The sequence below is a fragment of the Chlamydotis macqueenii genome, chromosome 7, assembly GCF_036417535.1.
Source record: "Chlamydotis macqueenii isolate bChlMac1 chromosome 7, bChlMac1.mat, whole genome shotgun sequence".
In the NCBI taxonomy this organism is placed as follows: Eukaryota; Metazoa; Chordata; class Aves; order Otidiformes; family Otididae; genus Chlamydotis; species Chlamydotis macqueenii.
The window spans coordinates 36036398-36062284 of NC_141562.1; the positions used below are offsets into that span (position 1 = coordinate 36036398).

At 41.7% G+C, this 25887-nt stretch overlaps 1 protein-coding gene and 1 long non-coding RNA gene across 2 annotated transcripts; both read right to left on the reverse strand.

Moving 5' to 3' along the window:
- Positions 1-1023: 1023 nt before the first annotated feature.
- Positions 1024-14837, reverse strand: OAT (ornithine aminotransferase). Its single transcript, XM_086752130.1, has 10 exons — positions 14727-14837; positions 11743-11957; positions 10554-10778; positions 10331-10426; positions 7826-7953; positions 6217-6339; positions 4534-4662; positions 3459-3572; positions 2526-2670; positions 1024-1844 (listed from the first exon to the last, which is right to left on the reverse strand). Exons 2-10 carry the CDS (start codon positions 11939-11941, stop codon positions 1684-1686), a joined length of 1320 nt encoding a protein of 439 aa, XP_086608256.1. The 5' UTR covers positions 11942-11957; positions 14727-14837; the 3' UTR covers positions 1024-1683.
- Positions 14838-17758: 2921 nt separating this feature from the next.
- Positions 17759-21036, reverse strand: LOC147600136 (uncharacterized). The gene is made up of 3 exons (XR_015259081.1): positions 20073-21036; positions 19729-19815; positions 17759-18112 (listed from the first exon to the last, which is right to left on the reverse strand). It is a non-coding gene; the product is annotated as an uncharacterized LOC147600136 (long non-coding RNA).
- Positions 21037-25887: the final 4851 nt, after the last annotated feature.

Genomic DNA, 25887 nt, shown 5'->3' on the forward strand with positions numbered 1-25887 from the left:
GGGGGGAAACAGCTTCAAAGCTGTTCCTCAAAAGTTTGCACAAAAGGGAGTCTGGGAGCACAGGCTGAGGGATAAAAATATCATAACTACCGCAGGGGAACCCAAACCACTTGGGCACAAACTACAGCACAGCAGGCACTTTAGAAAACGTTTCCTGTCAGGAAAGAAACAGAATTTTGGCTAGAGAAGGAGCAATGACTGAAAGAGGAGCTGCCAAGGATTTTGGGGGTTTACCTTTTGGTCTCTGAAAGGACTCCAGTAAACACAGTTTACATTATGGTTTCTTTCAGTGACTTCACTCCTTTCCAATTAGCTTACACAAGCACAGCTTTCAGAAATGCCCAACTTCCTGGGCAACACCTTTCTGCGTTTTTTTTTTCTTTTCTTATTCCTAAGACTAACAGTCGCAGTGACACATGACCCCTTGCAACAACGGAGCCTTTCCAAACTGAGATCAGTCTTACTTCATCCACAGCAGATGACTACTCACTTTGCCTCACCCAAAACGGGGTAAGAGAAACAGTTTTGTGACCCTACCCAGCGGACTGGTTCACTTCCATAAACTTAAGTTGCCTTTAAAATACCAGGGGATTATTTACCACTTCCAATTAGGAACATGTGACTGCATTTAACCCCTGTTTGGCAAAGGGAACATGCTGCATTAACAGCGATTAATCAGGGTTTAGTCTCCGCTAAAACCAGCTCAGTTAAGAAATATGAAAAAAAAAAACCAACCTGGTAGAATAGCAGCCAACTCTGCAACTTCATCCAGAATAGCAGATTGGCAGCATCCAAAGGCACGAAAATGCAGAAGCATTCACCCTGTAAAAAAGCACAGAAGCTTCCACAGAGATGGAGAGAAATACATAGATTGCAAAGGCAGCCCTTGCTGTGCCTCTGGACAGATGCAACTGCAAGTTTCTGTGGGGCTTGCTCTTTTTGAGTACATCATATATCTTAGTCACACACTATTTTTAATGCAAGGCATGTTTTAATATAAACATCCAGACTATAGAAAGCAGATCTATATGCTTAGATCTATTTTACAAGATTGCAAAGCCAAACACTGAGACCAGGCTTGAAAACAGCACCTCTTGTCATACAATCAAAATATTTTACGCACAGAACACAGCTCGATGCTTGTCAAGTTCACCAGCATAGCACCCAGTTTGTCAAACATTCAGCATTATAAGGTTTTCTTGAGCCACAAATGAGATACAGAAATTCATCCATAATGACAAGTGCTTCCACCCTACAGACATCTCACCAAGGGGCAAAAATCCTAAATGTGATGTTTTCGAGAGTCATATGAGAGTGCAAGACCACCTTTACTAAAATATATATAGATTACACTTGAAACTTTGGCCAAGACTTTTAACAATTAAATAGATTTCTACAGATAGCTTCCCTCAAACATTTCGCTTAATTGTTCAATAGGTACATGGTTAGATGAACAGAACCTCACAATTTTATTTCCAAGTATTCCAAGACTGGAAGCCCTTTAAAATCATTATTTATTTTCTTCAGAGCCATTATAATTTAAAGACATAGCTATGTTTTCAGAGTTAAGTCCTCTTTGGTAGAAGGGATGAGAGATGCTTGCTTCAAGAGGAGGCCTTCATCGCACATATTTCAACACACCGCCTTGGGTCAGTCAGCAGATAGACTTTAAAAGCTACGTGTTCAGAAAGACAAAATGGTCTTATGAATTATTTCGATGCACTCTCTGATTTCATCCTCCTTAATCACAAGCGGTGGTGCCAGCCGAATGATATCACCGTGCGTAGGTTTGGCAAGAAGTCCGTTATCACGAAGCCGCAAACACACCTTCCAGGCATCACAGTCTACAAGGAAAGGAAAAAGAAAAAGAAGACACTTAGACTACAGCAGAAAAAGTGGCACGATTGCAGCACACGGTATGTGGGGCCAGACTGTAAATTGTTTGCCATCTGGCAGTGAAAAGATGAAGTGTGTTCACAAATGAAGTGGTCATGAGTGGTCTGCTCTGGCTTCTAAGCAGTTTTCTGATATAATTCAAGGTGTCAATCCCTAGAAATTTTTCTCAGTCATTAGCTTTTTCCTTCCCTGTACCCTCCTGCATTCATTGTACTCTTCCAATTATCCTGGAACAACCAGCCTTGGCCAATCCTTCCATAATCTGACAGAAAGTAGCTTTGCAGATCTGGCCAGCTTTCTTCAGGTGAGGAGACAAAAAGGTATTTGTTGGGAGCTAGATTCACCATCAGGTTTGGACATTAGCAAATCATCAAATAATTCTAATAATAATAATTTAAAAATTGTTCAGACTTGCTTAGTAAAAAAAAAAAAAAAAGAAAAAAGGTGGTTTTACTAGCACACAGTCACTTGAATAAGTTTTCAGTAGGTACTACAGTACTACAGCCAAGATCAAAACTTAAACATGATGCCTATAAGCCTTCTCCCATAATCCATTAAGATACTGTCAATTTAAATTAAAAATGTTTTTTTTTCATGCTATGACTGTGCAGTTGATGATATTTCCTTACCTTTGGTTTCCCGAATGACAATTGCATTTAATAGTCCTTTTCCTCTTACACAAGTGACAATATCAGATGGTGTCTTCATGAGCTCATTTCTTAGTATGTTACCCATTATTTCTGCGTTTTTAGCCAAGTCTTCATCTTCAATTACCTAAAGGGAAGTCAGATCTACGGTCAACCGAAGGGCACTGCATTCGTTTTATGTACCATGCTGGACTCACGACACTACAGATAGAAAAGCATCCAAAAGTGCATCCGAAGTGTCACTGCAAGGGCTGCACAGCCAAACAGATTATTGTTTCTTGTAAACAGGAATGAATAAAGGCTTAATACTAATCTCTCTGAAATTTTATTCTAAACTAACTGCTTTTCATTTGCCGTTATTTACAAGTAAACAGTAAACCTCTGGAGACTCAATCTGTCCCGCTCTATGTATTGGGTAATGATGAGGCTTTCTGAGTGACTTGTATCAAATACGGCCAATTATGCAGTCACAGAATAATTAAAATACGGACTCTGGAGGACAAGACATTTGACTAGCTTCTGTTTGAGCTCCAGTAGCATATACACATTATCAAGCTCACAGAGCAGCAGCCTTTGCAATATGGTATAGTAACATAAGTAATATAAGTAAAATTTAAAAATGGCTTTGTGAAATTAGTGAAACTATTTTACTAAGTTTAAACAAGTGCCTTGAAACTTCTCCTACATAAATTTTATTTTGTCATTAAAGACAGTAAAACGATAAAATACACAGAAATTAGGACACATTTCCAGTAAAGACTTAGAAGTTGCTAACCACTATCAATTTTCCATTCTTACTTAAAGCCAGATTTCTGCTTGTAGCATAACAAATTGTATCATTTCTTTAAGCAAAGGTCACGTCAATGTAACATCCTTTTTTCTTTGGAATCCAAATCTCTATTGCACCACACAAACCTCCAGCGCTGCTATTGCGATGCGGCAAGCTAACGGATTTCCTCCGTATGTAGATCCGTGTTCGCCAGGCTTAATGGTCAGCATAACTTCATCATCACATAGTACCGCTGAGACCTAAAATGGGAAGGTCAACCAGTTCACTTACATATATATTTAGAACAGTAAACTTAAATATCTCTGAAGCAAACTTTTACTCGCAGCTCAGGAAAGGATAATTTTCCACGTATGGTGATAAATTACTTTTATATTCCCAGCTGTGTATAGAGGAGAGTGTATCTGAATCTCATAACAGCTTAATCCCTTAAATACACTTAGCTGTGCTGGTAACATGTAACATCTACTACAGTCGAGGGGCATTTCTCCAAACTGAATATTATTTCAAGACTTTAAGCTTCAACACTCTATCTAACAACTCAGAAATAGCTGAAATTGGCCAAAATAGTTCCACACAGGTTGTAACTTCCAGCCTAGTCAGCAGGAATTTTAAGTCACCCAAAGAGGATAAAATCAGTCACGTGGGCAGGCCAAACAAGTGAAATAACGCCAGCTGTTCAGAAAGAACTTTATAATGTATGTTTCAACACACATCGGTATTTTTTTCCCTTTACAAAAATCATCTGGAAATTCATCACAGCAAGACGGCGATAAACCTCTACCCAGCAATTCCAGAACGAAAGGCTGACCACTGGACACCTATTTTCCTGACAGGATATTATCAAACTGATGAAAACAGAGATATGGCAAATTTATGCAATTAGTTGACAAGAGCCAAAACACTTAGAAATCACCAGGTAAAGAGGACAGTATCTAAAAACCTGCCACCCTAACATGGAGCTATCAACACAGCAATTTCAGGATACCATTTCAGCCATAAATGTAACATTATATATTCTACTGGGTTTTTATGTATCCCTCACAGGTTGGACTATCTGTGTCAAAAATCATAGTTAATCTCGTAAACACCAATTTCCAAGGACTATAAGCCTCAGATTTGTTTGCCTTCCAACTAGTAGACTTTCAGTGTTAACTATTTAAAAAGCATTATTCAACAAACAGATATTTCTTTGTTACTCACAGGATATAATCCACCAGAAAGGGCCTTTCCAAGAAGAATTAGATCAGGTCTCACGTTTTCATGGTCAACAGCTAGCATCTTCCCTGTTCTGGCTAAACCAGTCTGTATCTCATCAGCAATAAACAGAACCTTTATAGAGAGAAAAAGAAGAAAAAACCCACATGTAACAGAGAATGACTTTCACTCCTACTCCTAACTCAATTCAAACAATACAGCAGAGTTGTACACAGTAAGTGAAAGACTTTCCAGCTGGAGTACGTGAAGTACACCTCCTCTAAATCTCCTGGAGACACACATATTCTATGAAATGTGAAACTACTAACAAGTGAACGTACTGCCCTTGCTGACATCTTTAGCATAGCCTTTTCTACCCAAGACATACTCCATGTGGGGTTGGACACTCTCCAACCAATATTTTTTTTTTGCAATATAACAATGAGCGAGACTTCCAAAAAATCTGTCTATTCCCAGTGCACTGTTTGTGCACTGGCCTTTGGAGGTTTCTGAAAGATGCCACTTTAGCAACTCTGCAGGTCTTGTAGTCTGATGTCTATGTGTCTCAGTAACTCTGAGAGCCCAAATCCAAGTTTTTGGTCTTGTTTTCCTAAGCTGCATTATTGCCATGTACTACTATTTGTAAAGTAGCTCTTATTTTTTCTGAGAGGTAAGTATTGCAGCAATAGTGAAGACAGCTGTGTTAATTGTATGTCAATACTTTCCTCTGAAGGTATAGAAGGATTTATGGGTAGCACTTGCAAATTAAGAATCAGAACTCTATTGGAACAGAGACCACAGATTTTTAAATCAGACAGGCAACAAACACCAAAGCAATAAAAAGCTGTAAATGAGCAGACCTTTTTTTTTGTCGTTTTCCTTACACTTACAAAGGACGTGGCCTGGGCCTTTGGGAGAGGCTGACCAAATTGGTCCCGGAATAGGAAGGCATAGCAGCCTGCTGGTGAGAAGTAGCACCACCCAACAAATACATCTTCCCACCCTTCCAGAGACACTGAAGGCAAGTGTAATTCAGTATGTTTTCACCAGCAGAAAACAGAAGTTATGTATCCAGCACTCTGTTTTCAAAACTAAACATTTCTTAGTAGAATTCAGACAGGACATAATACTCAGAGGAAGAGTCAGGAATGTGGCATTAAAGAGAATCCGAGAAAATGCCAAACAAAAGAACAAAATTATAAGACCTATGCTCTTCAGAGATCTTAAAAGAACATTCATAAGCACATAACCGTTTTCTTTAGTGTTTCATTCTGTGACTCGTTACTGTTACTAACTCTCGGTAGCACTTACATGCTCCAGAAACAAGGTCCCTTGATAGCCGTGGTAGAACCACCGCAGTAATTGGCTTTTGGCCCAAGAAACTTACAATGTGAAAAAGAAATTAAGAGTTAAATTAATTTAAAATAAATGCAGTTTCAAGAACATTCATTAGAAACTTAAAACAGTGACAGCAGTAAGAAACAGTGAAAAATGTGCACTGCTAAGAAGTACTTCCCGGTAAGGTACTGCCAGGAAATACAAGAAGAAGCCCTACTCTGTTCCACTGAGAGAAAAGGAAATCATTAAATAGTATATCAAGTCCTGTATCTTGCATACAAGGGTGACCCTAAAAGACACGTAAACACAGTGTGTAATGTTTAAGCCACCTGGTTACAGAGAATTCCTTACATTGTGTTTTGTGCAGAGGTCCCGCACTCCCGTGAGATAACCTTTGTCAGGAACAACCACACCTGCTTCACCTTGAATCGGTTCAACCATGAACGCTGCGACGTTGGGATCTTGAAGGGCCCGCTGTAAAAATGGACATATGGATTGGAAAGACAAGAAGAAAAAATCTTTTTACTCAGGTCAAATTTAGAAAATACGGAGATGAATATATGTAGTAGAACCTAGCTTTAACGCTGGTGTTCTACCTCAAATGATGACAACAGTATTCCTGTCAGGCTGTTGTCCCTGAGTGCCACTTCCGTTCCAACACAAAAGCCTGTGTCACTATTTGCCTTGACAAATCAGCTGGTGCACTTGCTTGGAAAATTACAAATCTTAAAAATTGCAAACAAAGACAAACAGATTATTGGATCAGTTCATAAATTACCTCAGATATACACTCAGTTTTGCATCACTGCATACAAGTCAAACAGTTGCTCAATGCTTCCCCAGTACACCTCAAACAAAAAAGCATGGAGCCTCTCCAGAACAATTTTGTCATCTTAAAGCAAAGTCCACAGCTACATTCTTGCACCATCAAGTTCTACAAGCTTTAGAAGTCCACGAGCCTCAAGAGATATAATGATTCCCAGAACAAACTTACTACAGCTTTTCTCAGTATTGCCCCACAAATAGGACAAAGTCAGTTATCAGTCTGATGGACGTGGATCTAAGTTTCAGGTCTCCAGGGAGCATTCAAAGCCCTAGGGAAGTGTCTCTATCCCATAAACCCTCCAACCTCCACAGACGATTCACTTGTACTAAGCAGACCCAAAAGGCACAGAGGACTAATCAGCTTGTCACTCAAGGAGACGATGCACTCAGATGATGGAGAAGTGGTGTGGCCAAGGTTCCTAGTGCTTCAGGACTTCTCTGCGTTTGGCTGGAACCCTCTTGCCACCCAGGTCCCAAGTCCAGCACCCTATGGCTGCCATCAAGCACCATCTACCCTTTAATACCTAAGCCCACATTATGAGGGTGGGAGATTTTAGACTGATCAAGGTCAGCCTTCCCCAACAGCTTCACAGGACGCATCTCAAAACCCAGGGAAATGCAGAATCACTAGCGTTTCAGTAGCTTAAGTGAAACGGCAGCCTAGCATGGTTTTAAGGGTGCTTGTGAAACTGGAAAGACTTCTTTGCGACTGCAGTAAACCCTAGTCATTTGGTTACTGAAGAACCCACAGCATTTCTGAGAAAAAGTGGGTAAAGATATTTTTTTCAGAATCCAAGCCCTGACTTTGCAATGTATGCTACTAATCTGAACTTATGGTTTATCTGCTGTTCTTCTTTTGTACCTTGAACATCTTAGTGACATGGGAGATGAAACTGATCATGTGGTTTGCCTTTTACATCCTAAAGCAAAACTGAAAATCAAAACCAAAGCAGAATTTACATGTATTTCCTACAGGTAATTATGAAATATATATTTCTTATATATGTCTATATACATATATCTTCACATCAAAGCACATATTTCAAAGGATAAAGTTCTGATTTTTCTGCTTTGCTATTTACCAAGGAGACACTGTAAAATGATTTCTTACGAGACAACAAAAATTGTCAAATACCTCAAGGGCTGGGAGGTCATTGTATGGGATCAGTTCGAAGCCTGGCATAAAGGGTCCGAATCCATCATAGCTGGATGGGTCGGTAGAACTAGAGATAGCAGACATGGTTCTGCCCCAGAAGTTGCCAGCTTAAAAAAAAATAAAAACAAAAAAAAAGAGAGAGAGATTGTTACAAAACTGACTAAGAGCCAGAACAGTTTATAGGACATCACACTTTCCATTTGATAATGCAGTTTAAGAGTTGTCTAACATTAGAATATTAGCATCCTTCTGCTAATTGTTAGCATGTTACACTGATGCCATAAATACAGTGTTGCTATAGCAAAAGCACATATCAAAAATAAAAGAAAACTATAAGACCTGGCAGTACACAAAATAATTTCCATGGATGTACAGCTTTTACATATATATTACTCATTAAATGCAGAGGAAAAAAGTAACCACCACACAGAATTTAGGTCCTAAAAATAAAGCTGCCAGTAAGCCTAAATGAAAAAATACATTTCTGTACATTTCAAAGTTCCAGGAGAATCCATTTATACTTGTAAAAATATTGTGACATGGCACAATTTCATATAGAAACACCAGTTAAAATGTCTGGGAACTATCACCAGAACTATGATATATTCATTTTAATATTTCAGTTAAATCAACACACTCTCAGCTAATCAGTAATAAGGCGCTTAATACGACAAAGAAAGATTAAGGGTTCAACGCCTTGACAGCATTACAAGTCTTTTCTTTCCCCCACCCATTTCTTTGTGTAACGGTGATCCTAGGGGCAGAGGATGCTCTCAGTCTGCAGGAAATCCTGAAGTCGATTATTGCTGACGTAGCCAGCTCTAGGCATCCCTTCTTTCTAATCGCCAACGCAAACAGCATGACGCTGTTCGCCACAGCGATGTCTCCCAGCAGAACAATCCCCGCCATGCTTTGCCAAGTCACACGCTTGTCACCTCAAGGTTACGTTGGTGCAATCCTCTGTATCCTGAAACAAAGCCCTGATGACAGAACTACACGAAGCAGAGCAGTTTATCTGCTGACGGTTTAAAGCCATTTTTTTGTTCTGACCCTAGCTCCCCAAGAGAGCATTTTTCTGCCAAAATGCTGGCTTCTGATAATTAGGATTATTATTTTGTTCCAACTACTTGGCACATAATTAAATATTGTTGTTAAGGAGATGGGATTATAATAATGGAAAGCATATCTCAAGAAGAGAAAGCACTTACTAAAAGTTAATTGAACAAAATAAAATATATACGGAAGAGAAGGAGGGATAAACACATTTGTTTAAAGAATCCCCAGAAAAAAAGCGGGGGGGGGAAATGCAATAGTTTCTCAAGGAGCAGGGAACTTCTCCCTGTACAGAGCCAAGCAGAGCAGGCAGATGTAGGGAGGAAGCATACCATGTGTATAATCAGGAAGTTGCAGGGCTCCATATTTACTTTAACAATATTGTTTTTGCCTTTGTTATATCATCAAGAGTACAGTATGGCTTTACTGGGTTAATGTCAACTTCTGGAAGACCTTAAGAATGCAGAAGAAAACCACTGGTAGGGAAAGCCTAAGAGGGAAGCTGGTTTAACCCAAACGTGGAATCTATGAGAGAGGTGTCAGTAATTTCAGGAACAAATTCAAGAGAAAAGTATATAAAAATCAGCCAATTTGGAATAAAAAGATGCTGCCCTTTGACACCCAAGCAGTGGTTAAAAGAGCATGGAGGACTGAATGCACCTTCCAGGTGACTTCAGGCAGCCACTCATCTATTTTTGACAATGAAAAAGGTTAAGTAGTACAAATTGTCTCCACTTTATAGATTCAATTTCTGTTTACAAAGCTTTATAAACCATCTTACTAACTACGGTTTCCTTCCTGGATTTAAGTCCATTGTTGCACTTCCCTTACAAAACCAGACATGACCAGCAGCTCCTGACAAAGCACAGGTATCCTCATTGCCTCCAGACGCATACACCTCCACAAGGGAGAGGATCTGAAATCGATTTGTCAGAGGAATTATATTGATATCTCTCGCTTTTACAATCACTTCTGTTAAGATCATGTGTGTTTCTTAAAGGATATTACATTTAAAAAAACATTTATAATTCATCACAGCTATTTAAGGTTAAAATTAAATCGCCAGAAGCATACACAGAGTGTTTTGTCAACAGAATATAGTTAAGAGTGAACTTCACAATTTAGAAGGAGGCATTTAAAGACCCTTAAGGTCCTGCAAAGACTGTTGTAGCCGCAACAGTAGGTTTTTTATCAGAACACCAACTACAGATATGCAAGTGCAACATAACCTGTTAATAGGTTGAGATCTTAGCTTACAGTATCAACATGTCAACGGTTACAGAGACCTTCAACAGACTTGCTTCAGTGAAAAAATGGAAGCATTAAGAATACTGCAAAGTAGTCACTACAGCTATAGGAGAAGAGAGTGCTACATCCAGGGACTAGAACTCCCTCCTCAGTACTTCAACTCCTAACATGTGCTTTACCTACCTGCAAAAATAATTTTTGCTTTGTACTTTGGAATTCCTTTCACAGTGTATGCCCACTTCCGAGCCAGTTTACAGGCAGTTTCTCCAGCTTCCACTCCTAAAACACAAAGCAGCACCTTGATCACACTTGTACATGAGACAGGCCATTGATGCAGTACCAAATGTTACAAAACTGTTGACTCTCACAGACAAGAAATAAAATGCAAATAATTTTTTTTTTTTACCTGTGTTCATTGGAAGAACTTTGTTGTAATTGAACATTCTGGTGACAAACTCCTCATATTCACCGAGTACATCATTGTAGAATGCTCTCGATGTAAGGGTCAGTTTTTCAGACTGAGCTTTCAGAGCACTGACAATCTTTGGGTGACAGTGGCCTTGATTAACAGCACTGTAAGCACTCAGGAAGTCAAAATACTTTCTGCCTTCAACATCCCACACATAAACACCTAGGAAAACAAAGGTATGGTAAATACACAACATAAAAGAAAACGTGAGATAATACCAAACGGTATAAGCTAAGAGCTACAAGACAACCCGGTCAAATATAAATGGCATTCTCACTGTTCCTTACAGCACACCTGAAAGGCCCCCTAATTAGAGAATAATCAGCTGAAAAGGAGAGCAGGAGCAACAAACCAGTATGGTACAAACACGTGCCCAATGAGGAATCAAGAAAAGAAGCATTTCCCATCTAAAGCTGCCATTCCACTAAGTTAGTAAGTAATATGAGAATATTACGTCCTCTCTAAGTCCCTGGTTTGGGTTCTAAAAAGTAGATAAGAGAATAATACTTTTGGAAGAGAATTAATAAGAATTGGAGGTCATGAAAGAAAGAATGAAACCAACAGAATCCAAATGGTCTCAAAACTTAAGAGACCAACAGCTCCGAGCTGTCAAAACACATACTGATAAAGAAAAACTGTTGGACCACTGTGCTGCTGGCCTTCAATATAAACTCATAGAATTTAACCTGCAGCGCACAAAAGCCCCTAAAACATCAAGACCAGAGTAAATTTAAATTAAGCTATAACACTGGACCAGTACACAAGAACTCAGATAGGGTTCCAATGCACCTTTTCATGTTCTCATTAAATCTCTCCACACAAGGTAAGAGAAGAAACAAAGTTACCTGAAACATTCTTGCTGAGTTATTCTGAATTATAATATTTAGATAAACCATTTTAGAGAGACTATAACGTTATCAGGCAGCCTTATATACAACGATCCAGTTCTCTAACCAGTAATTAGCTGGTTTTACTTCATCAATCATCTCAATCCCACCCGCCTCATCTCCCCAAAAAACCCCAAAGGTTCAGAAATTGATTAGGCCAAAATCACTGTGCCATGATCCCATCCTATCTACACACACGCATCCCATCTATAACACCCAGGGAAACATAGATAAAATACCTTTTCCTTTTTCCAGAGCAACAGGTAGTGGGTGATAATTGTGAGCACCATATTTAGCTTCACGCTCAAATATGTACTCAGAGGATGGAGGTCCCTGAATGGTTTTTTTAGTAGCAACTGAGGTAGCAGAACTCAGCGAAGCATGAACACCTCGGCAGAGAACAGCAACGCTCTGAGCACGAGTTAGCTTGGAAAACATTATTGACTTCAAGTATCTGGAGGGGGGAAAAAAAAAAAAAGAAAGTTAATAATTAGCAATAAGAGTACCTCAGAGAAATGTATGATGTGATTGAAGTGTTTTTACTGCCAGGACTACAGGTTTCTCAACACTTTTGCAATCAAGAAATCTCATAGGAAGTATAAATGAATGCAGTACTAACTTCAAATAAGTATTTTTTTTCTATTTTGACATACACTTACAGAAACAGAACAAAAACTAAAATGCATGACTCACAAAGTCTATGAATTAGTCACGTATTTTTTTCTGTAACAATGTTCCTTTTTCATTCTGCCTTAAATTGTGACTAGCTTTATTAATATAAACTACAGTAAGAAAGTTAAGTTTATCAAACTTCTTTGTGCTATAAAATGCCTTCCATCTGACAAAGATTTCTACAAGGCAAATCTTGTCACAAAACCAGAAAGTAAGCAATAAAATACTGGAAAGAAGCACCTGACCCAAATAATGTTTAGCTGATCATATTATCAAATTTGATGAAGGACTGGTTGGTTTTAACTGCAGTCAGCTTTAAGAAGCAAAATTTGTGAATTTATATATAAATTTTAAAATGTTGCTACCTACAGATAAAGCAGTCACTGTTAGCAGCATTTTAAGACCATCATAAAATAGGTGGAATGTAATAGCATGTCAGATCATTATAGCACTCTGTATTTTCTCAGTAAAACTCAGCAACTGCCCCTGAATACACAACCTTGTACTGTTAACAACCGAGGACAATCCGAGGGTAGCATTTCAGGAGGCAAAGGCACTTGCGTTTCCTCCCTGTGCCTTCGCCTCCATCAACGTAAAGATACACCCCAGAGAAGGGAAACCGAGCTGGCATTTCAAAGCTGTTCAAGCAAGCTCTCCTCACAGCACACAGCCACCAAACGCTGCCTCCTTTGTAACGTACTCCACAGCAAACCGAAGAGCTAAGTAACCTTGACGCTGCTGCGCTACCTAACAACAAAAGTACACTGCAAAACTTAACCAAAATATACTTATTAAATGTCAACAGGAGAATGCAGGGATGGTTTACAGAAGGGTGGTGTTGTTTCAGGCTGCTTGCAGAGACAGAAATGTTAAGTCACAGACTTATTCAAAATTTACTTTGGAAAAGGTCTGCGCACTGGATGTGTCACCTTAAACAGAGAGGCATTTCTTTCAGCAGACTCCTCAGACACTACGTGGCTGCTCCTCACTTCTAAGCAAAGCCAGACTATTTTCTGCCTCTACTGAAATCAGCTAGGCCATCCAAGTCTTTCGGAAGAGTCAACAGTCTCCATTCCAGGACGAGATGATCGGCAGCATCTCAGCTCTGGGCGTTTTACCAGCCATCCTCAACGCCGTTAAATATTAGCCGTTGGTGTTAATACTTTGCAAGACTGTTATTCAAAGATTTTGTAAATAAAAAAAAAAGCCAAAAACTTCTCCATGCAAAATTTTTTGACAGAAACTCAGCTCAGCTGCACCACTTGAAATTACAACTTGCTTAACTCCTAAAATTTAATTGGTCTATGGCATTCTGGCCCCTGGCACACCTCCATGGCAAAGCAGCTAATTCTGTCACAAGCTTTTGTATTTTTGCAAATTTCCCAGACATTCCTGAAATGAAAGCTGCAAAAAAATGAAACTCTCACCTGCCCTGTATCAGAGAGCTACCCTTCTGCATGGAGAACTACAGACCACCAATCTGAGGTTCTTCTTTTACTTCTTTCACATTGGAAAATCTTAATCAGAATTTTTTTTAAAAGGGCTTTCCCCTCCATGAAGGGAAATGCCCTGCAAACTAGGCTGGCAAGGCTACAACATTTTAGCCGAGGCGTGGGAGATTATACAGAGTAGGGCTGAGTGAAGCTGAGAATTATGGATGGATATGGAGTTTAAAAAGGCAAAGAAAAAATTGGTTTTGATGATCAGCAAGAAAAAATGGACAGAAAATTCAGGAAAGAGGAGAGGCATAATGGAAAAAAATGAAAAAAAATGGAAAAAACTCGCAGTTATTAGCAACTGTGGAGAAAAAAAGAAATATGATCATGCCCTGCAGCATGCAGTACCGAAACGAGAAGCCAGGGCATTTCACCAAGTGGAAAAGGTCTTGCATCAGAATAGAAGAGCTACTCAAAGCACAGCTGTAAAATATACTTGAACAGCTCTGCTCAATTGTTGAGCAAGAATTTCCAGGCAAGAACCTCGTAAATTCAGTGGCTGTGTGTTCCCAGTGCCTGACATAGCTTGGAAAACACCCCAAGCTCAGTGGCATTTATTACCAAATACACGAAAAACACTCAGACGCGTGATGATACGGCACAGAAGAATCCGTGCCACGCTGCAACCAACCGCATAGGAAGGGGGTGAACGCTCAAGAGGACGCGCTGCAGCGGGAGCGGTACCGGTCCGGACGTGCCAAACCACCGCTGATGGTTCTGCCGGAGGGGAACCGGGCCGCCAGCAGGCGCTGAGCGGAAAGGGGACACCCGGGGTGCGGCTGTCACGTCCCCCGCTCCCCGCACAGCCCGACAGCCTGGGGCGGTGCGGTGCGGGGGCCAAGCGCTCCCGGCCCCGCCGCCCTGCCCCGGGAGGACGGCCCGACCCCGCCCGTTCTCTTGGCGACCGGGCCCGCTGCGGCCTGGCCCGCGCAGCCGCTGTCCCCCCGCCGCCGCCGCCGCGGGCCGGAACCCCGGGCGAGGTGGCCCCGCGGGAGGCAGGAATCGATCCCGCGGGCCGGGATGAGCCGGGCCGGGCCGCCCCCGCCGCGCTGTACCTGCCGGCTGCCGCCCCGCTGCTGCTGCTTCTCGGCCCAGAGCCCGCGGCGAAGAGGCGGAGGCGGCCGGCGGCAACTGTCACCGCTCCTCGCCACGCCCCCGCCCGCCGGCGTCACGCCGCCATCTCCGCCGCCGATTGGCTATCGCCGCTGATTGACCGCCTCCACCCCCGCGCACCCCTCCACTCCCCCCCCAGCTGCCACCTCCCATTGGCCGAGCCTCTCCTGATTGGCGGGTGCGGCCCGCTCTCAGCCAATCACAATGGGCCACAGACACACCCGCGGGGAGAGGCCCCGCCCAGGCGGCCGGTGGCTGCCTGGCCTCCCGCCGGGTGTCAGTGCCCAGCCGGCCCCTCCGCGGTGCCGCTCCGGCCTTGGCCTCGCTTGCCCCCGTTCTGGGAAAATGCTGTAGAAAATGGGGGAAGAAGGGGAAAAATTGGGGAGAGACTGGGAAGGAATTGGTGGAAATTGAAGGTTTGTAGGATGATTTCATTGATGAGTATTGGTGAGTGTCGGTGCCTAAAGGGGGCTGATAGGAAAGATGGGGAGAGACTCTTCAGCAGGGCCTGGTGTGACAGGATGAGGGGAAATGGTTTTAAACTAAAAGAGGGGAGATTTAGACTGCAGATAAGGAAGAAATTCTTTACACTGAGGGTGGTGGCACACGGGCCCAGGTTGCCCAGAGAGGTGGTGGATGCCCCATCCCTGGAAACATTCCAGGCCAGGTTGGCCGGGGCTCTGAGCAACCTGATCTGGTTGGAGATGTCCCTGCTCCTTGCAGGGGGGTTGGACTGGGTGGGCTTTAACGGTCCCTTCCCACCCAAACCATCCCATGATTCTGGTAATTCCTGGTTGGTGCTGGCTGCTGCTAGCCGTTCTGTGGCCGGCCTGCATGGGTAGTGGTGTCTGCAGGTCTCACTTTATGAGGAGTGCTGCTGTGAGGATGGTTGAAGCCAGATCTGTTCTTCCTCTTTGCAAAAGCTGTGCATGAGCTTATTCCTTATCTTTTTATACTTCACAGTCTGCAGATTACAAAAAAATTACAGTCAAGGATTCACTAAGTTTGCTAATGGATTCCTTCTGTAGCTCCTGTGCCAACTGTTTGCTGCCTACATGTAGAACACACAAATTTCAGCCACAGCTCCTCCAGCGTGGTGCCGTGCCAGGAGCAGGCTGCTGCTCTCCACAGGTAGCATGGCATTGCCGGACCCCCGGTCTTCACACTCTGCTGCCTTTGGACAGAGGGAGGTGTGCAGGGCCTGGCATGTTCTTCTGCAGACCTTTCAGCTGGGAGCCAGCAGGTGAGCAGGGCAGGCTGTAACTGGCCAGCGCAACCCTGACCTTTCTCCAGGGCTAAACTACACCTACATTTTTTAACTAGCAAATCTGGACGTTCACAAGGTGAACTGTGAGGTAGTTTGACACATACATGCTAGTTTTAATGCAAAAGAAAAACAGATTATTTCGCTTTTTATCTTACCCCCTTCACTAGGCGGAAAAAAAAAAAAAACAACAAAAAACCCTCAGTCTTAGCAGCAATGACTTCTGGGTGCCTCTTGCTTTCTGTTCCTAAATTGTCCTGACAAGTTTATCAACACTGGAAAAGAGTTTATTTTTTTCTACAAAGAAAACATGGTATCCTAGGTTGACGGTACAGAGAATTTGCATATCTTCCCTGCACTGAAGCAGCCCTGCGTTTGAAAATATTCCTGAATCTTGTCGTATCTTCTAACCAAATTGCTCAAGCCTTGGATGTCAGGGAGCAGCATTGCTTATGCGTTTGGAGAACACTGCCCTCGGAGAAAATTTTCCCAGCGTGCAGTCAGCTTGATGCAGCGAGGGTTGGGAGTAGATCAGATGATACTGCGCTCTTTATAAATACACATACAGTTAGGCTCAATTTGCTAATGTATTTATGTCTCTTACTAGCCTAATTCTGGCAGCAGATAGTGCCTTACATCTGCTGCCAAAGCTGAATGTATAAAGCGCCAAAAGGTTGTGCCTTAGGTGCTAAATTGCAAAACACATTTCAGAGTCATGTCTGTTGTGGTTGTACTGTGCCAAGTTTCTTAAGCCCAGAAGCAGTTAGGAGTTATTGAAACCTTTTTGCTTCTAGTTAAAGGTATGATTTTTTTTGTGGAATGCCTCAAATTTTAAGGCTGAAAATAAGCAATGACCCACTTGTTTTGAGTATTATACTTGATCCCAGTTCATCTTTGTAAGGAAAAAACACATTATTTTGTTTGTCTTACACTTAAATGTATTAAATAGCCTAGTTAAACATGGGTCAGGATTTGCTGTCCATGAGATTGATGGGATTTTCCTGAGTATGAAATGCAAATTTAAGCGTCCTTTTTTTTTAAAAAAAAAAACTTTGGTATTTCATTTGCGTGGTAGATGGCTTATCAGTTCGCTGAAGTCATGCTAATGATACTTTCTGCCTCTTTAGCCACAAAAATAAGATACTGGGAGCTACTTTCTTTTCATCTTTCATAGACTGAATTCTTACTCAAGAGCAGCCTTTTTCCTGCCTCTAAATGCTGTTTTCTCAAGGACACTTCCAATTGTCTTAGATTCATCAAGCCATCATTTTTCAGAGGAAGCAGAAAAATGTATATTCTGCTTTTATGGCAATGTAGAAAGGACTGAAGTCATCCAAAGGATTAACTAGCACATATCATATACAGAAAATACACATTTGAAAAAGAATGCAAGCCAAAGGCAAGCAAGATCAATTGCTGAAGTGCTGAATCTTGGGTTGAGGCTCTGCCAGGCAGAGCTGGAGCCGTACTGCCCTGAGAAGCCATTTCAGAAGCCAGGCATCCAGCCTCGCTCCCAGGAAAAAAAAAAAACATTGTGTGCCCAAGTAAACACTGCAGATTCATGTCTGAAATGCAGAGTTTCAAAAACAAACAAAGAAACAGCCCTCAAGCAAGAAATGGCTTGCTTTCTTTTGGATTCCGCGAGGCCTGAAAAAAGAAAAAAAAAAAGGTGTATGTGCTCAAATACAGACACGACATGGAACGTATAGATACTACATGTAAATGTATTTTTTAAAGCAGATATGGACTGTTGCTGAGATTTACAAGTATGAAATAACTCTCAACTGAAATGCAGTTGTTTAACACTCGAGAGAGAGTGACTTCAAATCCCCGCTTAATGTAAGCTTGATCACAGTTTTATATAGGATCAGTGTAGTCCTGTTGTGGCTTAATTTCCTTCCTCCTTTGCTTTTGGCACTTATATTCAAGACACAGAAAATATCCACTTTTCTTCTTTAAATGTTCTCAAGCTGGAATTTTAAATTGTTCACGTTGTGCGCAGTGGCAGCTCTTACCGTAGATCTTGAGGCAGTTGCTGTCAGCGAGATGTAGTGTTTCCTGAGACTTAAAAAAGGAAAGCAGATGCTTAATGTGTATTATTTAGTTACCTGTAGCTACCTAGAAGACTCCACGTGACAGTAACCAAAACATGAAAGACAGAAGACATGAAATTTTCACATTTTACCATAATTTGCCCCGCAGAAAAGAAGAAAATTTTGACCTACTTGAGGAAAGAGGGTTATTACATTCATTCTACTTATCCAGAAAATACAGTGTGACATGTAAGTAAACCATGAAGTTATAAGAAGGAACAAGTTAAGTCATGCCAGTTGTTAGCAGTAATTCTGCAGCTCTGTCTCTGGCAGAAATGCTCATTGAAGTCGTTGGGAATTAGGCATGTGAAGAGACTGAGGAATTGCATCCTAGTTATTGTGGTTATTTAGAGGTAGGGCCAATACAAGGGAATTACAGTCCTGGCCTTATAAATCAGAACGGTTGCACAAGCTCCGTGTGTGCCAGGGATTAACGTGCTGCTCGTGGGAGCTGCTGAAGGCACAACTGGCAGGGTTGCAGTGCCTTTTTTGAGTTTAACACTGTCTTAGATCTGCTTCAGTAAGTGTCTAAAGTGCCTTGATAGCCGATGTTCAGGCAGATTTTAAGGAAAACCTAGCAGTAACCATATTGCCCTGGAGAACTCAACCCACAGTCCCAGCCTGACAGCCGCCCAGGTACTTCACACCAAACGGCTTTCTGAGAAGAGCGTGATGGTGTCACATACTCTACAGGCCAACCTTGCAGACGTTCGTGCCATCTGAACACGGGTTGGCAAGACAACAGCATGGAGTGATGGGACACGTGTACGTGGGGATGCAGGCCATTTAACACTGCTTATTTTGCCTGCTGTTAGAAAGCGTCTGGTGTAACACTAAACCTACACTGGGGTAAGACTTTTCTATGATAGATGTCTCCTATTTGAAAACATATGTCTGGAGAAGACCCGAGAAGAAGGTGAAAGTGCTTTATTGCTGTGGTGATAAGGTACTGATGGATAGGTGGGTGATTTCAAGAATTTTCTACTTGTAGGCTTCAATCTTTCATTTTCTTCAATAAGAGCTGAAGTTCATGCTGATTTTTTGTAGTGCCTCATGTAGAAAAATGGCTTTCCATGGCCCATGTTTGTGTTATTCTGGTTATTCACTGACAGCAGACTTCTACATTAGGACATTTCTTGCAGGACAAGAAACTTTATTTTTTTCTGCAGCACAGCTAGTATATTTTACAGTAGCGTGTGTCAGAACATAGGAGCAACAAATTGCAATGCATGCAAACATATCTACCTTTCAAGTTCAGTTAGAGATTTCTTTTTTAGTTCGTATCTTTCGAGATAGTTTTGCAAAGCATAGCATGAGCCTCTCAAAATAGTGCTGTGTTATTGGATAGATGCCAGTTAGCCCAGCGTAAAGCACCACGAACAACCCTTACAGCTGATATTCCCGTTGCAATATAAACCTTGAGCTATAGTTAATACTCATCCTCCCCGATTTGTATGTTGGCTTATTTTACAAAGATTTCAATGATTCCCTGTTTGCTAGACGACAGTGTGGATAACTGAATTACAGAATCAAAATAGTTTAAGGTATTGTCTTCTGTTAAGCATTGTTTTCAATGTTTGAACTTACCTTCAGTTATTTTCCTTTGCAGCTTATCGATGACTACGCTCAGAGCCTTCCACAAATGAGATCAGACGTTCTATTTGTATGTGAAACCTAGATTTAAAGGTAAATGATAAGCTCTTCTATTTCTTGAACTTGTAGTTAATTAAATGAAAGAGTCTTTCTATATACATTTCTGGTGACCATCACATTCCATGGGCATCACACTACCGAGAAGACACAAATTGGGAAGAGTTTGAGAAAAACAGCTTTCAGATTTACAGATGGAAAGAGCTGTGTATCTTCACCTCACTAGTGACTAGTTTTAGATTTTTACCTAGTTCTGACATGCAACTCTGACAGTAGCGTACCTGCAATTTCAGCAGCAGCACGATCCAGGTGTGAGATCCATGACAGCAGAACATGGGCAGGAGTCTGAAAATCCACAGGACTCAGATAAATGGCATTTTCTAGCATAAAAATCAGGAATAGTAAAATAAAATCCAAAGAAAGTTGGAGGGAGACCAAGTCAGTTTGAATTTCAGGCTTTCAAGTGCTTCATATGTGAGCTTGCTTCTCCCTTGTACAAATGTATTTTGATCCTGAAGACCTTCTGCTTCCTTACTTCCATCAGCTTCATTCTTGGAATTTATCAGGACAGCGATTTCTGAAAAAGACAACTGCTTTACCTGCTCTCCAGACTTTCAAAATCTGACCCAGATGGCAGCTATAACTGTCATGAGAGCACACAGAAAATGAACATAAATACATCTACCTGTGTAATCAGAATAAATATCTTGTCAATTTGGTTAATCTCAGGACTGAGCGCTGAACATCTGGATACACTTTATCTCAGGAGCTGGGAAACTCTTCTCAAAACTCTGCCACAGCACATCCCTGCCGACCCTACCGTTCAAGTGTTTGACATTGCTGCAACAAAGATTGCTAATCTCGTTTAATGGTGAGCACTCATCTGTTCAGGGCTACTGTAGTCTGAAACTGAAGAGCTTACGTAACGCCTCGACCAAGTCAGACTTTAACTTGGCACCATTGCAGTGAAAGATTAGTGAGGTAACCTATTGCATCAGCCGCCCCTTGCCATTACCTTGGGATGACATGCTGTCACTTCCTGAACTTCCCCACTCAGGACTTTAAACTAGCCTTAGATTTTCTAGAATACCAGATAATTGAGAAAATTACAGGCTTGCTTGATACATGTGGAAACAAAAGACTTTGCTTTAAAGTCCATTGTTTTAAAACAATTTCTTTCGTAATAATTGTTTTCAAAAGTCACACAACTTGAGATATCAGAAATACGGCAAGCATATTGCCAAAAGGAAGGAAGATCTTCAGAAAGCAAAAAGATCTTGATGGAAATGACCTACTCTTAAACTATCATACGGCTGTTCCTTAGAAGGCACAAATGAACTCATAAAACATTTAATCCGTTCTGTGCTCTCTGCAGTTCATCTCTCCAAACTAATGCTTTCCTGTAGCAATTTCTGTGAGATGCAGCATTTCTCAAATTCACTGGTACCTGTGACTTTCTGTGTAATCCAATGGAAAGGACTGAATGATAAGAAAAGCTGTCAGTCTAACGGCTCTCCACCAAACATCAAACAAGAGGTGTCAGCACAGGTATTGGATGTTGGGACATCATCATAGAACTGACCTAACCTACGAGGGCAAGGTTTCAACTCAGCTGACTCTCGGTTTGCTATGGAAGGTCCTTAACGATCCACAGATACAAAACCTGACATCTTTTAAGGTTCCCATTTTGTAAAGTCTATGTATCTCTGTATGTTCTCTCCTTTTAAAAAAAAAATAATGTTCAAGGCTTCTTTTTTTAAACAATAGCAGTCAAATAACTTCCTTGATTAAAGCTACTGTAACAAATCAGCATGTGTAGAAAGGAGTAAAGTATTTTATTTGTATTGATCTTGTACGTAGATCTGATGTCTTTGAAAGTATTTCAGTATGTCAGAGGCTACTTGGGGGAAAAGCCTGAATCTTGAATACTACTTGAAATCCCTCTGCCGTGCTACAGCGTGCCTAACCCCCACGGAATGCCACATTTTTAATTACATTTTTCATGTGGCATTACACAGAATATAGAAAACCAAGATGATCGACCTGAGGAAAAAAAGCTAGCTTGGGAACTCCTCAGTGTTTGAAGGGGAAAATCTAAGAGAAACTGAGTTTAATTTGTGCTACAGTAGTAAGCAAAGGGAGTGTTGCTACAGGCTACATGAATCACAGCAGCCACAAAACAGCTCCTGTGAATATAACGGCCAAGATGCCAACTAAGACTAAAGCAAACCTGTAACAGGCAGCTCATAAATTAGGTGCTGCATCATTATCTTCCCAGAAACTTTTATTGAATAGACTACAAGAAAGAGGGTCCAGAACATGAGTTTTCCATGTCAAGAAAGTGCCGTAAAGATCTGTTCAAGGTGACTTTCAGCTTATACGAGGTCATACTGGAAAACAAAAAATGTGTTCAGGTCTAGTGATGCAAGAACCCTACTATCAATTTTTCTGCAGGAGGATCTCACCCACCAAATATTTTGCTAGACGTCTAGTCTGCCTGTGAGTTGTAAAGCTGCTGAAAATCAGACTTTGATCTCATTCCTGACCGGGATCTGGGACCAAAGCCACGCTTTTCAATCATTTCTGAATCACCTGACCACTTAGCAGGCTGATGAGGCATTTAATAGATCAGCTGTTATATTTTGTGAGGCCTTTGATAAACACATGGGTTCCTTGACTTTCATTGCTTTTCTGAACATGGTACAGAGCTGGCAGATGGCCAAAGGTAGTATCTGGGGTGTTTTATGAAATGAGGTAAACAAGAAAAAGGGTCTAGCTGTATGGGCAAGACTGGGTTTGCACATACCTGTTGTTGTAATGTGACGTAGGATTAGATAATCCACAGCTTTGGAAGGGACTCAACCTGCTTCATGCATATTCTACAGAAAAAAAACCAAACCCTGGTTGGAATCCGGCCTGCAGTAACCAATTTTGAAACATCTGGTACGTTTCCTACTGCAGATCTTCCCAGTCAACACCCTCAGCAGTAAGAGCAAGGAGTTCGTTTAGTCCAGCGACGGCTTTCTGGAGCCTGCTGGGCAGCTGATAAAGGGAACGGCCACAGCACACCTCCGTGTTTGCACCTCCTGTGCACCCGCCATCCCACACAACACAGGTGTGTCTTTGGGGGTGTGAATGGCCAAGAGGAACTCTGCCGGAAGACGCTGCTCAACATAAATGCAACCTGTGCTGCCACCAGGAGGTGGGACTTACATGTTCCACAGGGACAAGAAAAATCAGTGGTCATGTTTCTCCTGAAGGAACTGTTCTGACAAGAAGCACGGAGCAGTAGGCGGCCTCTGAGCTCTCTGTCTGCCAGCTCTTTGCCTTGGGCCATCACTGCCTCTCTCTAAATGGTCCTACTTGAGCTCAGTAAGAAAAAAGTCCACAGGTGGAAAGCAGGGGATTCTGTCCTCTGCTCATGAACTTGTGTGTGGACAGCACATAGCTTATTATAGATGTTCTAGCAAATAGTAAGGGGGGGGAGTAGGGAGGGAGGGAGGGAGGAAATAGACTTTAGTTTAATTTTCCAGTCATGTATTACACAACAAATCATATTGGTTTTCTTCATGAAAAATGCTTGGTCACTGACATTTCAATAAATATATCTTATTTTTGTTCCTCGGTGTATTTAATTGTTCAGTGCAACCTTCAGACTTTGCAAACCCAGCTGTATAAAGTTTTGGGGTTTTTTTTTAAACACACATCTGAAAGTCTAGTTAAATTGGCATTTCTAACATTTCCCTAACTGTGATGTCCTGGCGTTCCCCCATGTACTTCTTTCATTGTCAGGTTAAATGATTTCCTAAGTGGTTTTGTGGTTCTTGGACCACTAATACTGCCTTTGCAGAGAGAAGGTACAAAACAAGGCTTCAGTTTTTAGTCCAGAGGTGAACACTACATGAGTCAAAAGTCATGTTGAGGGACAGCGTATGCTTTCTTGCTGTCCTCTGAAGCGCCAAGTACTTGCCATTGCTGGAGGTGAGATTTCAGGCCAGGTGCCCTAGCTGCCATGTTACCTTCTGGAATAGAAACGACAAGAGTATAAGCAAAGCTTTACCTGGGGTTGCGTGACCCAGAAGTTACCAGTAGTTTGGGCAGCCTGAAACCCAGCTGTCGATGCCTGCTCACTGCAGACACTTATTACAGACGATATGGTGGGAATGAGGGAGGCTACTAACTTTACTGTTCTCTCTGGAGCATTTGAATTCAAAGCTCTTTGAATTTAATATAGATGCCTTTTTTTCTTTTTACACAAGACTTACTTGTGATTCCCTTTAGCATCTATATTCAGCTGTGAGTAACGTCAATTTTTGTCTATGCTTGAAAATCTGAATACAAATCTGTATTCAGAATTGTTAGAGATAATGGATACTCAGTGGGACCTTTCCACAAGTGTTAGCAGTGCAAATAGCATAATCTGGGCGATGCGGAGTTTGACGGCAATTGCTATTTCCAGGACTGCTTTGAATTACAGCTGTAATCAGCGGCCAGTCGCCACATCCCTAAGTAGAAGCTTAAGAGATCGCTCACCCGAGCAGCCGCCCCCTCGACAAAGCAGGAGGGGAAGGGTCTGTCCGAAGGGCTTTTTGCCAGAAAAGCTTTGGTGGCCTGAGATCAGTGCTGCGAAATCTGCAGTCCCATTGCTATGGATCACCCTTCCAGTGCTGCACAGAGGTACAAGTCAGGCAGAGTGGGAACTGTGACCGGTACCTTCTCCGAAATAAACTGTAAAACATTTTTGTGAATCTGAGCCTATGGGAGTGAGTAAACAGATTAGTGGGAAAAACAGGGCTGGCATTTTTTTCACAGGAATCAAGTATTCAGATTTACTATAAAGCCAGGTAGGTTTGCCACCGGCGAAATTGCTGACAAACCACAAAGCCTGGAAAAGGTTTATGAAGAGCAAAACCACATCTCAAAGAGGAGACAATTTATACTATTTGCATTACTTTCATTTGTAACATTCCCCAGGCTTTGCTACGATTTACACTTACGGCAGAGAACTAATCATATGCCAACTGACAGGGCACCAATCTTCTTTTCCATCAGAGATTTCAGGACACTGCAGGTGACCAACCGTTTCCCATGCTCTGGGAACGTCTCAGAGTGCCAGCCAAATGAAATCAAGAACCAGTTTTCGCACGTGCAGTGATGACAATCACAAGTAGAAGGCCGCAAATAGGTCGAGAGGATTTAGGTCTGGTTAGTCCTAGCTTGAGGCAAGAAAAAGGGACCAGACGAGCCTGTTAGAACACCTTTCTGTTCTGCAGAGCCTGGGCTCTCCGTGCCTTCAGACAGCCAGAACGGGACAGCTGGTTTGTTAGCACTGCATCCCGACAGCTCACACACCCGGGACTGCTGATTCAGTGGCCAGCAAACACGGCAGCTCTGGATGTAATGACCCCTGTCTTTTGTAACTCTAACTCGAGTCAAATTAGAGTTAAAAAGTTACTTTAATTAACCTGCAAGTACATACATTCAGGCAGTAGTTATGACTTCCAAAGTCATGACCTGAGGCGAACCTCCTGTTTTGTTAATAGCTATGGAAGTAACTGAGGAGACACCGAATGCCGCCTCCCCGGTGTGGCAATTAAAAACAATTCAACATGGAATAATTTAAAAAACCTTTTTATTTAGACAAACACAAGAAGAGCTAGATCGGATTTATGAGCTAGGCTTTTGGGCTGGAGAGCCAATGTGTACTTTAAAGCATCGTAAGAGACTGAGGGGATACAGTCTTGAACAGCGCGTTGTAATAATTTGCGAAACTGCATGAGACAGATTTTTTTTTTAAACCAATTACTTCCCGTCCGTTCAGGGACGGAGAAGCCCCCAGCTAAAATTCCTTTTCATTCCGGTGCTTGTAACGATGAAGATGAAATGTGATTTTCCATTCTAACAAATGCTCCAAAAAACAAAAAACCAAAAAGCATGTGTTTCTCTGTTATGGAAAATAGGTCTCGGCATGCTGGAAATTCAGAGTTTTACTTATTTTCTACCACAAATGCCCCATTTTTAAAGAAATGAATAATGTAATCATTTTCTCAGATTTATGTTTTCTTCTCTGCCTCATTTGGCACTAATGCTGTGTTA

What these genes read in the sequence shown, in the direction of transcription:
- OAT (XM_086752130.1), bottom strand. Translation starts at nt 11,941, where the DNA reads ATGTTTTCCAAGCTAACTCGTGCTCAGAGCGTTGCTGTTCTCTGCCGA. An exon ending in AGTTCTTCCAATGAACACAG is followed by an intron (nt 10,427 to 10,553) that starts GTAAAAAAAAAA and finishes TTTGTGTTTTAG; the next exon opens with GAGTGGAAGCTGGAGAAACT. An exon ending in TCGCAATAGCAGCGCTGGAG is followed by an intron (nt 2,671 to 3,458) that starts GTTTGTGTGGTG and finishes ACTTCCCTTTAG; the next exon opens with GTAATTGAAGATGAAGACTT.